The sequence below is a fragment of the Acanthopagrus latus genome, chromosome 5 (assembly GCF_904848185.1).
Source record: "Acanthopagrus latus isolate v.2019 chromosome 5, fAcaLat1.1, whole genome shotgun sequence".
Lineage (NCBI taxonomy): Eukaryota > Metazoa > Chordata > Actinopteri > Spariformes > Sparidae > Acanthopagrus > Acanthopagrus latus.
In genome coordinates, this window is record NC_051043.1 from 9,587,498 (window position 1) to 9,601,681 (window position 14,184).

The 14,184-nt window shown below is 41.2% G+C and overlaps 2 protein-coding genes across 3 annotated transcripts; both read left to right on the forward strand.

Annotated features, from left to right (window-relative positions):
* The first annotated feature begins 146 nt into the window (after positions 1–146).
* LOC119019267 (arrestin domain-containing protein 3-like) lies at positions 147–3,714 on the forward strand. Its single transcript, XM_037097711.1, has 6 exons — positions 147–402; positions 848–905; positions 1,554–1,701; positions 2,161–2,257; positions 2,604–2,860; positions 3,064–3,714. Exons 1-6 carry the CDS (start codon positions 147–149, stop codon positions 3,712–3,714), a joined length of 1,467 nt encoding a protein of 488 aa, XP_036953606.1.
* Positions 3,715–7,176: 3,462 nt separating this feature from the next.
* Positions 7,177–12,717, forward strand: LOC119018873. 2 transcript variants are annotated; one of them, XM_037096873.1, is made up of 6 exons: positions 7,177–7,346; positions 8,656–9,059; positions 9,247–9,403; positions 10,003–10,122; positions 10,439–10,529; positions 11,241–12,717. In XM_037096873.1, the coding sequence occupies exons 1-6, from the start codon at positions 7,178–7,180 to the stop codon at positions 11,437–11,439; spliced, it is 1,140 nt and encodes a 379-aa protein (XP_036952768.1). In that variant the 5' UTR covers position 7,177; the 3' UTR covers positions 11,440–12,717. The 2 variants fall into 2 exon arrangements, with proteins under 2 accessions (XP_036952768.1, XP_036952769.1); XM_037096874.1 differs by having other exon boundaries at positions 9,250–9,403.
* Positions 12,718–14,184: the final 1,467 nt, after the last annotated feature.

Below are 14,184 nucleotides of genomic sequence, written 5' to 3' on the forward strand. Positions count from 1 at the left end.
AAATACTGCTGGTTTTCTTTTGTTCTCACTGGGGCGGAGTTGCATGTAATCAGTAGCCAGCTCATTGTCGATTAGATCATCACTTACCTGCCAACATCTCATGTTACACGGGCACAAAGAGAAAAACCAGTGCGTTCACACCTAAAATGTTTCCAATCCAGGACTTTAAACTGACTTATAAACTTCTCAACAAAGAGAAAACCTTTTCTGAAGGAGACATTGTTGCAGGCACTGTCACTTTCACCCTGACTAGAGAAACCAAAGTGAAGAGTCTTCTGGTGAAAGTCAAAGGGGATGCGAATGTCCACTGGACAGAGGGAAGTGGAATTCGTGAGACAGATTACGAGGCACACAGGAGATACTTAAAAGTCAAAGAATACCTCCTGGCAGAAAAACCTGAGGGTAAGTCATATTAAGATTTTGGTCCTTTGACAGAATTTGTGTTCATTTAAAATTATGGGCAAATGTTTGATGAAATGGGTAAGGCTATGAGTAACATCTTGATAGTAAATGTTACATTACACTCATTGCTCCAAACATTGGTTCCTGAGGATCTAAACACAGTCTGCAGGTCAGGAGGCTGCTTTTATTGCAAAGCATGAGACGTCCAGATCCATTATTTCTTCAAGCCTTTGCCATTTTAAAAGAATTTACATCAAACCAACCTCAAATGCGTCTTGAACAAAATGTATTGGCTTGTATGTAAACCGGACATAATGGCCCATTTCTTGCACATCGGTCACTATGTGACTGACATAAAAATTATGTTGATTTACACAATGCATTAATCCATTTCAGTAAACAAACGCTCTGTTGAACTTCTGTAAGATCCAGGCTTCTTTTTCAGGCACTGTACTTCCTCATGGCGCCCATCGCTACAATTTCAGCCTAAAAATCCCACAGGGGTAAGCATCAATATATAGCTTTAAAGGTCCATTTTGTAAGACAGTTGGTTTTAAAGTGTCATTCCCAACTGTCAACTAATAATTAAAGCTGCAGTCTGGAGTTTTGAGAATAAAGTGGATTTAGCCAGAAAATTTGAACGATACAGCTCCCAGGTCCCTCCTTCCTCCTCTCTGCTGCGCTGCAGCCCTGTCAAAGCCCCTCCCCGCAGAGGAGCCTGCCATGCACAAGCAGGCTAGTAACCACAGCAACAGAGGACACCAGATAACCAGGACGGCACATTAAAAATAACAACATGAGCGTCCCGATTGTTCTATTTCTGATCAGTACAACTAAATTACAATGACTAGTCACTGTAGATGTGGTGGGAAATACAATATTGCTCACATTGCAGTAGACAAAGTTACCAGGTAATCATTCGGGTAATTATCATCACCATGCTGCCTTTCTGTAGCGTGAGTAAAGTTATTTATCTAAACCAATTCAACCACTTCAGATCATACTGAACACAAACTATGTATAATCCCAAAGCATCAGTATTTGATGAGCTGGGACTGAGACTCACAAACCAACTTTAAGTGGACCTTTAAAACTGTGTCATTGTTTGGCTTTACAAATAACTGCATTCCTTAACTGCCTCTGTCTTAAAGGGACATGGCGTCATCTTTTAAGGGGAAGCATGGAAAGATCACCTACAAGCTTGAAGCGAAGATGTCCCGGAGCTGGCATTTGCCCTCTAGATTAAGTGAAAAGCTCAATTTTGTGTCAAAGTCTCTGTCACACCGTGGTCAAGTAAGGGTACGTGGGATATCACAATAATTCATGTCACAAATTTGATATGGTATTTACTTCTCTTCAGCACTTCAGCTGGCTTATAGCTGCTGAAAAGTGATACATTTAAGATACATATGTAGCAGGAATAATAGGAAACAACAAACCAGTTGATTGAATAAGCAGAAAATCGAGTTTGTTCTGCTGAAAGGAGTTCAGAGGGAAAAGTTTGTTCAAAGTGTGAAATGCACTGATTGGTTGGAGAGAATGCAGCATTGCCCAACCCCAACTTGAACCTGGTCATGGAGGATTCATTTTGAGATATTAAAGAGTTCACTTTGAATGGTGATAATCTGAACATGGATGGCTTAACCCAAAGATTAATAGAAAGGTGACATTATTTTCTTCTGAACTGTGAATGTCAGTATGCCATCTGAGGCACTGAGTTGATATGAAAACCATGTTTTCGATTTCTATTTGTTCTAGCGTTGCCAGACTCGCTCAATAGATGAAAAGGTTGGAGTTTTCTCAGAAGGACAGGTCAAAATGTCTGCCACTGTTGACAGAAAGGTTTGCTCTCCAGGTAAAGTCACTTCATCATACTTGAAACAAAACCAAGTATCAAAGTATAAATTGCTTTGCATTGTCAGATGGTATCAGATGTTTACAGTTTTGCCCACCATTTCATTACTAAGTTAGATGAAAGTTCTTTAGGTGTTAATGTTAGTACCCACTCAGGTGTTTAAGACCACCTGAAAAATGTAATGTTTTCTGTGAAACCTGACAGTTTAATCTATCAAACGGATTGCCAGCAGAACAGAAAACATAGTTATATTGCGTGTGTGCGGCAATCTTATTCCAGAAAAAATGGATATTCAAACATTAGGATAATCATCAGCATAATTTCTTTTTTTTTTCTTTTTTTACAGGAGACACTTTATCTATTGTAGCCAAAATCCACAACTCCTCCTCCCAAAAAATGCAGCCTAAATTCAGCTTACATCAGAAAATAGTGTACCATGCTGAGGGCCTCACTAAAAGCACTGACTATTGTCTGTGCACTATGACTGGGGCCACTCTCACAGCGAACTCAGAGAAAACTGTCTCCTGTCACATGAAGATTCCTGTTGATGCCATCCACTCTCTCCATAACTGTGATATTATCTCAGTTGACTATTACCTCAAGGTAAGTAATAATGTCATTTTGTAAGTCAGTTTAAAGTCGTACACCGTCTTCAGTGGTCCAAAGATAAAGACTGACTTTATGAGACAACATGAGATTGATGCAAACAACCTGCTGCCACATTGCTACGTAAAAAGCCCCGGCCCCAATCAGACGCATTTTTGGTGCACTCTGATTTTACCTCTTCATATATTTTTGTTTCCCAGGTGTATTTGGACATAAGTTTTGCCTTTGACCAAGAGATGAGGTTTCCCCTGGTCATTGTTCCTTCTCACTTTGCTACCCTTCCACCTGGTAAGGCTTTGGCTGCCCACCCGCCAGGGGCTGTTGGAGGGCCAAGCAAAAATGACTTCCCTCCCCCTGCAGTGTCAATGGGTCCCCACCAAGCTGGGGCTGTTGGAGGGTCAAGCAAAAGCAACTTGCCTCCCCCTGCAGTGTCAATGGGTCCCCACCAAGCTGGGGCTGTTGGAGGGTCAAGCAAAAGTGACTTCCCTTCCCCTGCAGTGGCGATGGGTCCCTATCCAGCTGGGGCTCAAAGCTACAGCGACATCCCTCCACCTGCCTTCCCTACTGGATCTTATGGTGCACCCACAGCTCCAGGTGCTTATGGATACCCAGCACCAGGTCCCACTCAGCCTGGCAACACAGCAAGTGGCTACAACAATCAGTGGCCACAACAGGCCCCACCATACAGTTTTCCAGCTACAGCTTTCCCACCACCTTCAGTGCAGCATCAAGGTCCAACTCTGTTTCTCCCTGACCCTCCAGCCTATTCGTCCCTTTACCCCTCTGTCCCTGACACTTTCGGGAGCAATGGGTCAGATAAAAGACCTGATCATCAAAAAGAACACCAATAATCTTGAAATGTGATCAGGGTATTTTAACCATTTACATGTATAATGGCTCTTCAGTTTTTTTTTTCTTCTTTAATTTAGATGCCTATTCACTCACTGCTATGCACAGCAAATTGCGTTCATCCCTTAAACTCAACTGGTTTGCTTCTGCAAACAAGCTTAAAGTTGACCATGTTGAAAAGCAAAGGATATGATTTTATAGTGGTAAACAGAGATAGTAAAGTAATGTAGAGTAAAAAACAAAAATAAAGGATAAAAAAAAGTTTTGGTACAGTCTTGAAACATTAAATGAAACTGTAATCTTGATACAGTATGTGTACTGCTGTATGACATTATTGGCAGTATATATGGAAATGCTTTGTTAAAATGTGTCAATTTAAAATTAATTTGGTTGAGGGCAATAGTTTCTAGGTTGGTTTGTCTGTGTGGCAGGTGCTCCTGTGGGTGGAGTGGTTACAGGCCACAGTGATTATATAATATCAATATTTGTATTCAATCTTGGTGTGTTAGTTCCTGTTAATGCACCTGTGTGTGTGTGTGTGTGTATGTGTGTGTGTGTGTGTGTGTGTGTGTGTGTGTGTGTGTGTGTGTGTGTGTGTGTGTGTGTTAAAATAGGTTATGTTTTTCAGGTATTCTAAGCAACATGTTTGCTATGATGCTGGGTATATGGGGATTGATATATACACCCATGTATAAATATTATTACTAACCCTAACCCTCAAATGTTATTACTGTTATTACTTACTAAACCTAAGAAACAGATGTAAAGGTTGGGAAATGAGGAGTGGTGCAAAGGAAGTTGTGGATGAAAACGATCACAAATCACAATTGGTGTCAAGGAGTTTTATAATCTATACATATTACAGTACCCTCTGTACTTGAGTCAGCAGGCATTATGTTTTGTTGTATGTCATTATGACAGATCTTCCCCCTTAAATGTCTTATAGGATAGCAAGATGAAGAGATGACATGTTGTTTTGTAATGTTGTGATGTTCCGTACAAACACTTCTCTCGACCATTAATCCTGTTATGTGATTTCACTTCAACGCCTCAGTGTAGCGCAACATGATTGGCCATACTCTCTAATCGGCAGCGCTTCTTCTGACATGCATAATTAAATAAAGAACTTCCAGGTAACTCGTGTCTTCGAGTGACAGCACTTTGTTCCAAATCTGCAACTTCTGCTTTAACACCAAGGTAAATGGCCTCATTCTATCAAAAATGCAGCTATTTCCTTCCTTCCTCTTTTTAAATAGAGATTTGACTTACATTTTTTAAAAAGATAATGTGGTAAAGGTAGTTGCCAGTCAATTAAAAAATGTAAACAAGCGTGAAATAGCCTAGTACATTGCATATGGTAAATTGCTACCAGACTTTACAAGGTAAAAGGTGATTTATTTGTTGTAACATAACACAGGGTTGCGTAACAAGATGAAAGTTTGGAAACTCCTTCACACAAAAGAGATATAAGATCCTGAAGTGTGTAAACCTGTGTTATTAGTTATCATATGGATAGCTCGAAAGTAGGCTATGGTGAAATAAATGTTCAACTGCCTGACATGTGGCAGAATTGGAGGTGTTCCTGGGTAGAGCCGCATACTGCCGGGCCAGCAGATTTTAACCAGGATGCAATAACGGATAGGAAGCCAATAACTCATGCTGCATTGTCACAGGTAGGAGACACAGTGTGTTTGGCTGACACATCTAAAAATGTCTTGCATAAAGGATTTCAAACTGTATGAAGCTCTCAGCCAAGAGGACACCTTTTCTGAAGGAGATACTGTTCCAAGGCACAAGGCAACTTGATAACGACTGAGTCCCGTGATGACCATGATAGGTTCTCATCGATGGTAATTCCAGGGACTAGACTGTTCTCTGTGCACCACTCTACATTACTGTTGATTTCCTCCTGGTATGCACTCTCATTGTTGGTGGTGTCATCCGCAAACTTCACATTGGAGTTCTCTTGATGGGTGGGGCCCAGTCAGTGGACGGAGAGGAAGTGTGACTGCCAATCAGAACTCTCTGAGGTCTGCTTCTGAGGAAGTCCAATGTCCGGTGGCAGTGTTGCACTCAAGCCCAGAGTGTTTAATTTGTTTCGTTATCACTTTCATGGGCGAGATTGTCGTGAATGTTGAGGTCACCAAACAGCACTGTGATGCAACTGCTGTTCTTATTCTCCCGGCTGCTTACGGGGATGCTTTTAAGATAAGTCACATGACTAAAGATACAGTTAGCAAACACTGCAGCAATGGCAAACAAGAGGTGTGAGAACAGCGAATGCAGAAAAATCAACCGTGGATAAAATGGCAGTTTGAAAACAGTGTATCATGCCCAGATACAGTGAGGTAGGAGGCAGTCAGCAGGAGACAGACTAATCTGACAGTTAGTATGATATGAAACCAAGAAAAGAAGTGTGTTCTGCTGAAAGGAGGAGTTCAGAGGAGTCTAGTCTGCAATTCCTCCTCCAAAAATATGAAGCCCAAATTCCTCTTACAGCAGGAAGAAGTGTGCTCGTGGCACCTGCCAAATGAAGATCCCTGTCAATGTCATCTACACTCTTGATAACTGTGAAATCATCTCAGTTGACTATTACCTCAAGGTGTATGTCACAATTTCATACTGATGTAACATCAAGTCAGACTTACTTTGTCAACCCGTTTACACCTGGCATTAAAATGGAATCCGTGTCAGGAAATGTTAATCGGGATCTCTGTCCTCCAGAGCAAAACCTGTGCTTGAGGTGGCGACTCAGACTCCCTTTAAAAGTCTGAGGTTTTTGTGGGATGTTTTGTGTCCTGTTCGCAAGCTCAAAAGTTGTACAGAGAACAAAGGAGTGTCGCACAAGAGGGGGTCCATTGTTTTTGCTTCGTTTGGCCGCAAAATGTCCACTCTCTTGGAACACAGTTTGATTTTGCCACGGAATGACGTTTGCAGATTTCTCCACAGGAACCTATTTTGATCTCGCGCGTTGGCGATGGAGAAAAACATCACGTGGCCACGCAGGCCCCCCAAAAGCTGTCCCATCCCTCACAGTAACGAGTGGGCAAATCCTATTCAGCTGGGAACACTGTTTTCTCCTTATAACAGATTTATGCTCTTTAAATCTAATTGGTAGTCCATGGAGTTGTGGCACACTGGCTGTAAACACATTCTCTTGCCTACTGTAGTGGTAAACATGTGTGCAGTTGTTTATATCAGCTGTAAAAATAAAAATAAAAACATAACATATTTTGAACAGTAATAATATACAGTAATAAACAAAACTGCATATAAATAAAAGAAAAATAGAAACGCTGCAGTAACACTAGCCCACTAAGATTGTATCAATAGGCCATTAATGACCACCTACTATCATTGTGGACAATGATAAGGAATTTCAGTCTACACTTCGGGGGCCGTGCACGTCCCCCCTCAAGAGTTATGAGGAGGAATGCACGGATGCTCCATTCATCTATCCAAGTGATGGATGCACACAGGGAGGCTGCAGGAACTCCCGCCCCCGCCCACTTGCTCTTGCTCCTGCTTGGATTGTCACGGGAGATCCCAAACAAACCGTCCGCGGCTGCCGTCGCCATCGCCATGGCAAGGAGGCTGCCGTGCGTCTGTTTGCTCGCCTTTGTCATTTTCAAAGGTAAGACAAATAGTACACGTTGTTCCATTTTATTTTATTTTATTTTAGCTGCGCCGGCTGGCAAACGTCACCGCGCTTGTTTCTTTTCGGTGGCTAATCTTGACGGCACAGCGATGCCGAAACGTTGTTACACCACATTAACTGTAACACTTAGCTACTCAGATAAATGAATTACCGAGTCATAACTTGGTTTAAAGTAGGCCGAAGGACTCAGACAATAGTTAGAGAGGGTAAGGAAGAGTAAAGCACTTTCGTCATAACTCGGCAGCGGAGTTGCTGTAAGTTACAAACTGTTGCTGCCTGTTTGTATTCTGCATAAAACCGCTGACAGGCGACGTGAGTAACACTTGCCGTTTCATCACCATGTGATGTTCTGCTGGGAAACCTCGGGTGCTGGCATTCGTGAGAATGTCACTTGACCTATCCAAACACTGTTGCGGACCAAGTACACCTCCTCATCACAACAGCGCTACCCGATAGCAGCGCCAATATTATGCAGGTGGTCATAATGTCAGGCCTGGTCGGTGTCTATCACCAGAAGAGTTCAGCAGATAGCAGATAGCAGATATCACAGCTAGCCTAAAGTTCGCTTTATGCTAACTACTTAAAACCTCTAAATAAGTGGACATGACATTGACATTACTGCTGCTGTTGTATGCCGATTATGGCTAGGCCTCGGGAGGCATTAACTTTGTAAATCCCTGATATAATATTTGATGAAACACGTTTGCCTAGAAGCAAATGAATATTAAAATATGTGTTTTTTAAATGGAATTCGACTTGATGTTCTTTTCAGTTGGGAGCATTGTATTCATGCCTTTTGACTAACCTTACAACACTAGTATTTCATGCACATTGTATACTCACCCACATCGTTTAATATAATATCAAGTGTTTCCATATTATGTTGGAAATTAAGCAACAATCCAAGGTCGAAACTAATAATTAATTATTAACTAATTCTTTTCACATTTAAATGATCAATAATGTAATCTGTAAAATGTTGGGTTGAACATAGTCATGAAAATTTCCCATAGCCTAAGTGATGGCTTCAAATGAATCATTTAGGCCAAAATCTCTTTATTTACTCTTTCATAAAAGGTGAGAAAATCTGCAAATCTTCACATTTTTGCTTGAAAAATTGCCTAACCAATTATCAAAATCGTTGGCAACAAAGTTACTATTGCTCCAATAATCAATTAATTAAATAATGGTTGCGGCTGTACATTAATCTCCCGGCTTGGATGATTTTTTTCAGAAAATGCAACTTAAATTAATTTCACAACTTTTATAAATGTCTCGTCCACAGTGGTGTCAGGCTTAAAGATCCAGAATAAGCTGCTTGGAAAATGTCTGCAGGCCCAAGAGGGAAGTTTTGGAGGTCGAGTGTCTCTGGCTGATTGCAGCCAATACTCAGCCTTACAGGAATGGCGTTGGCTCCCAGAGAGCCAGGCTCTCAGCAGTCACCACACTGGGGAGTGTCTGACTGCACCAGGAGAGCAGTATGAAGGTGTCAGCCTGCAGCCCTGCATCTTTCAGGCTGAAAGTGACAAGACTGGTGCCGGAGTGGCAGCGGTCGATGCGGGCAGAGAGGCAAGCAGCCAGACATGGTCCTGCTCCAAGAAAGGACACCTCACTTTGATAGGGAAAGGGCTGCACCTCAGTGCCACACTAGAATCCACATTGGTCTTCCTGTCAAGGGAACATAAGCAGGTATGAATATTTTGGAGAAGGAACAGAAGGTCCTGTGTGACATTGCGTCTGATTTGACATTAATCAGATTATGTAAACAGGACCTAAAAAGTTGGGAGGAATTTTTTTTTTTTTTCCGTAGTAAGAGTAAGTCCACAAAAAAAGGAAATGCTAGCTTGATATTATTTCAAGCCATCTTCTTTATCAGCAGGGCAGCAGGTGGCGCGCACTTGACAACCAGACATTGTGCAGTGGAAGAGACAACAGACATAACAAACACCAACCTCTCCACCATCTGGGGAAATCGTTGGAACCTGGGATTTCTCCGAGCGCCATCTCTGATGGACACAGAGAGGATGAACCATGTAAGGACATAAGAGTGTCTCACTAGCAGTAGTACACTGAATACGTATTGTGACTAATAAAGGAAACATACATTTCCTGAAAGAACCAGATGGTCTAAATCCCTCTTAATAACAAATCTAATAACCACTGATGTAGTGATTGTATTTTTTACACCACGGTGCACACAATGACAATGATTGGCATTAAAATGATATGTGTGCAAACTAGTTTGTGGGCTAAAACATGCCAAGGCAAACATAAAGCATATGTTTGTCTTTGCTATATTTTTGTGCTTCATGTGCTGATAATGTATTCTGCTGCAGCCTACAGAATAGATTACAACTTGCCTGGTATGAGGCAGAAGATCTAATTTAGTGTGGGCTTTACTGGCCAATCAATATTTTCCTCCTCTTGGAACACAGCCAGCCACTCCATGAAACAGCATCGCTGTGACTTAGTAATGACAGTTCAGATTCATGTTGCCCTGTACATCAGGCTAGTCCTGCATGAACTGTTTTCCATCTTATTCCCAAATCACTTCCCCCACCTGCGATTTGCAGTTTTGTTCGTCACTTCCATTTGATTTGTTTGTGTCTTTTTTCCCCCCCTTGTCCTCCAGTTGAAAATATAAAAGGCTCTGATGTCACAGATCCGTATCTTGCAACGGATGAGACTCCTCCATCTCTGAGCACCAAATCCCCTGCAGACCCCACCATGATTTTCTACAGTATGGACTATGGTAAGTGTGGTAAACAATAATCAGTAGAAGATGGAATGCATCTGCTGCGTGTCCAATTCAATCCGTGGAAATGTTTGATTTCACAATAGAATATTAAAACAGTTTGCGTCAGTCAGTATGAATGTGACTGTTCCACCACTAGATGGAGGTAGATGAATGAAAAACAGTTGATGGTGGGTGTGTTGTAATGTTTGTGAAGGAGTTATTTGTCAGTGTGGAGTCCTGACAGAAAAGAAATCAAAGCTTAGAAAGCGGTCGGTATGAGTTGACACGGGGGTTGTTTAAGATGAATGATGTGTTGCGTGTGTATATATAGGGATGGGCTGGAAGATAACCATGCTGGTGCTGAGCTCTTTGGCTCTGGTCCTGGGGACTGTGATCCTGATCCTGAATGTTTACTCGAACAGGTGAGTGGCTAATCACACATGCAATGCATAGTACAGTTTATTTTTGTTATCATTGTTATTTAGATAGATTTAGTATTGGAAAGGTAAGTTGACACATTGATAACATACAATAAAAGATCATTTGGTACGTCATGTTAATCATTTATATGATATGGGAACAGTTTCTCCAAGGCGAGACATTTGTTCTGTTCAATGTTAATTATGAGCCTGAGTCTGAAAATAAAGTAATTTTAAGACATAACTTCACTGCTGAATCGTGTCTCTTGTAATGTGCAGCGTTTTATTGACCGATTTGTTTGGTCTGTAAAATGTCCGAAAATAGAGAAAATCGTTTATCATCCTCCTCCCACAGCTCAAGATGACATCCTGAAATAACTTGTCCACAACCCAAAGACATTCACTTTATTGTCACAGAGTTGTAAACAAAAAAATCACATTTAACAAGCAGGATTCAGAAAACCGAAACATTGTTATCTTCTTCTTATACTTCTTGAAAAAAAAAACACTCAGAATAGTTACAAATGAAATTATTATATCATAAATGATCGATTAATTGTCGCCGACCTGCCTTACAGGCAGAAAACATCCTGTGCACTTGAGACCCACATCCATTTCCTACAGTGAATATGAATCTATAATCAACTAAAAATATTAAACTTAAATTAAATTCCACGGTACGCGGGGAAATGTTTTTCTGTCTTGCTGTGCCAGAAGGAAGAAAGTCGTGTGTGTTCTGAAGTCATACACTCCGAGGCCAGAGGGGAGTATTCCCGGGTCCCCGGTGCCCAGTGAACGAGCCCCGCTGACAGAGCACGCCATGCGCTTCCCCCACTCCTCCCCCACTTTACAACGAGGAGAAATCCTGATTGAGTGGAAGGACGGCACTGTCACTCCACTGTACGAGGCCTGAAGGTTGCACTGTTTCTGTAGGTTTCTGTGGGCATGTATGGCTTGTTGTGCAATGAGTCTGTTGTGAAGAGAAAAAACAAGTTGTTTCCAACTACTTCAATCAAAGTGTTACCAAGAAAACCTGACGGTGCATTCTCAACGCTTTCATATAGTTAAAATGGCTCAGCGTTAGGCAATACAGTTAAACTCACCTTCTACAGGTAGACAAAAGCTGTTGTGACGCTGCCACAATAGGAAAAATGAGTGTGAGCTGGATTATTAGTTTTCAGAAGAGTCCTGACATCTGTGTTGGAGATTTGAGGGATTGCTTTCTGGATGAAAGGACTGTAAACTGAATGTTTAAGTACCATTTCAGTGCTTAACAAAGAAACCAACAGCTTAGGCCTTAAGTGAGATAAATACTTAGACACTAATCTTTGTTTGCCTAAACTGAAACCTCCTCTACCTTGATGTTGGACACTGTGACACTGCTGTGGAGTCAGCTCAGGTGTCCCTTTTATACATTTGCTTGATTTTAAAGAGGTCAACTTTTGACACTGCTGTCATTTAATATTGTTCCTTAAAACATGTTAAGACACGCCTCCTGACACCATTAGTATTAGCATCAATATACTTTTTTAGGAAAATAAATTTGTGTTGCAAGAAACACTGATGTATACCTTAATTCATTGTTAATTAGCTTGTACTCGATATCATAACTATACAGAGTAGTTAAGATGTTTGGGATGAAAGTGTTAACCTAGTTTACATTCAAATATTATTAGTCTGACAGTATATTTCAGGACTGTTCTTATTGTTACACACTTTGCTTTGATATTGACACTAGATAGAAGTGTATTAACCAAACTGTTAATTGTGTGCTTATAACACTGACTTGAGCTCAAGTCTCGACCTCGAACAAGCAAGTTGACCAAACGATCTCCACTGAAGGTCCACTCACTCACTTTTTCTGGGGCTTTCAATTATACTTTTAAGTAATACCACACAGTCATTATCAGCAGATAAAGGTAGCGTAGCTGACATGGAAGTTTAGGTGTTTAAAGTTTCCATTATTATGAGCAGTTTAGGAATTTCTCATCCTTACTGTGAAGATCATGATGATACAGTTGACAGAAGCAGCCTTAGAGGAGGTTAGATGGTCAGCTACCAATGACTTTATGTATTTGTATGTGGCACCCTGGTAGACCACTGATTTCTGGTAAATGTATTAGTTTTCTAACTAAAAGACTAACGTTTTTTAAAGTGTAAAATAGCTAATAAAATGGGATGTATAAAATTATCCTGTCCTGTTTTTATGATTCAATAGTGACTTGATGTATTATGTACCAGCCCAGACGCCAGGATAAAATGTTGGCAGGTAATATTTCTGCAAAAAACAACTGATACATTTGCCTTTGTGTGTTTGCTGTTTACCATAATGAGACTTCACTGAAACATGTCATATTCTGTTCGCATTACATTTTTATGACCTGACTGTTGTATCAGGAGATGGGGGTGGCGGTTGTGGAGTTGCAGGCGAAAAAAAGCTGCCAAGCCAGCGACCACAGCAAAAGTTGTAAGTGTGACACCACTGGATATTTATAAGCAGACCTCAGGACAGTTTCCAGCTGTGTTAGTGGCAACAAAAAAAACTGATGTATTTGACAGGAAGCCAAGACATAATCTTCCCTAATCCATGACGGTTTTATGCTCCTAAACCCAATCAGACCATAAGCACAGCATTGCCACAAATACAATTTTACATTAAACCCAAAAGGACTAAAAATTAAGTTGGGTCATAAAGAAACATATGGTTTGCAGAAGCGTACATTGAGCATATTTATTCTCACAGCTGGGTTGTATGTACAGCCTGTGTTCTTCAGTGGTTATTGTACATCAGCACCAGTACCTCTCCCATAGTTTAATATGCTGAGTGAGGGGGAGCGATTGCTGAGGAAAGCACCCCTTATAGTAATTATTTAAGACAAGTTGCAAGAATGCAGTAATCACAGATATGTTAAGCTGATGATGAGGGTTCCAGAGAGCATGGCATGTCCCTGTGGCACGGAAACTTCCCAGCAGGAGGAGTCTGTTTACAACAGAAAAACCAAAGGCTGTTTTACTGTTTCTTGGGAGAGGCCTGGGTGTAGTTGGGCAGGTTCATTCGCTTCACTTTAACAATATGTGCAGAGCCGTGTTTGGACAAAACACTGCCAGAAGGAAAGAACATACCCTCAAGATTTAAACCTGTGCACAAGTGCACTGGCAACCAGTACTTTTGCCTCTGTGATATGGGCCTTTAATGCATACTTTTGTATTTTGTTTGAGAGAAAGTAACTCTAAACCTAAAGCTCACACCCTGCCTCCCCTGCTGGTAGTGTTTATACTAATGAGAGGGCACAAATGTTAACGAACAACGCACAGTATCCTGAAAATCACACCGCGTCCCACACCCTCCCAAAACACATCCAGATGCCTGAAGCCAAAAAAGCAGGTTATTTCCCTTTAATCCTTGTTTTTGTTTTGGCAAGGCAATCGTTAAGCCTCACTAATAACAGTTGAATATTTGTGCGTGACTGACTTAAACCTATGTGTAAACAGTGGTATTAGGAAGCCACATATATCATACTTTGATTACGTTTTGTTGTAGATCTGTCACGTTATGTTCAGGCCTCGTACGCATGTTGGATTTCAGCTTCACTATAATTCGAGGGTGAATGGTGTGAATGATGTATCGTCCTGTCATTATCCTCCTGCACCGCGAACT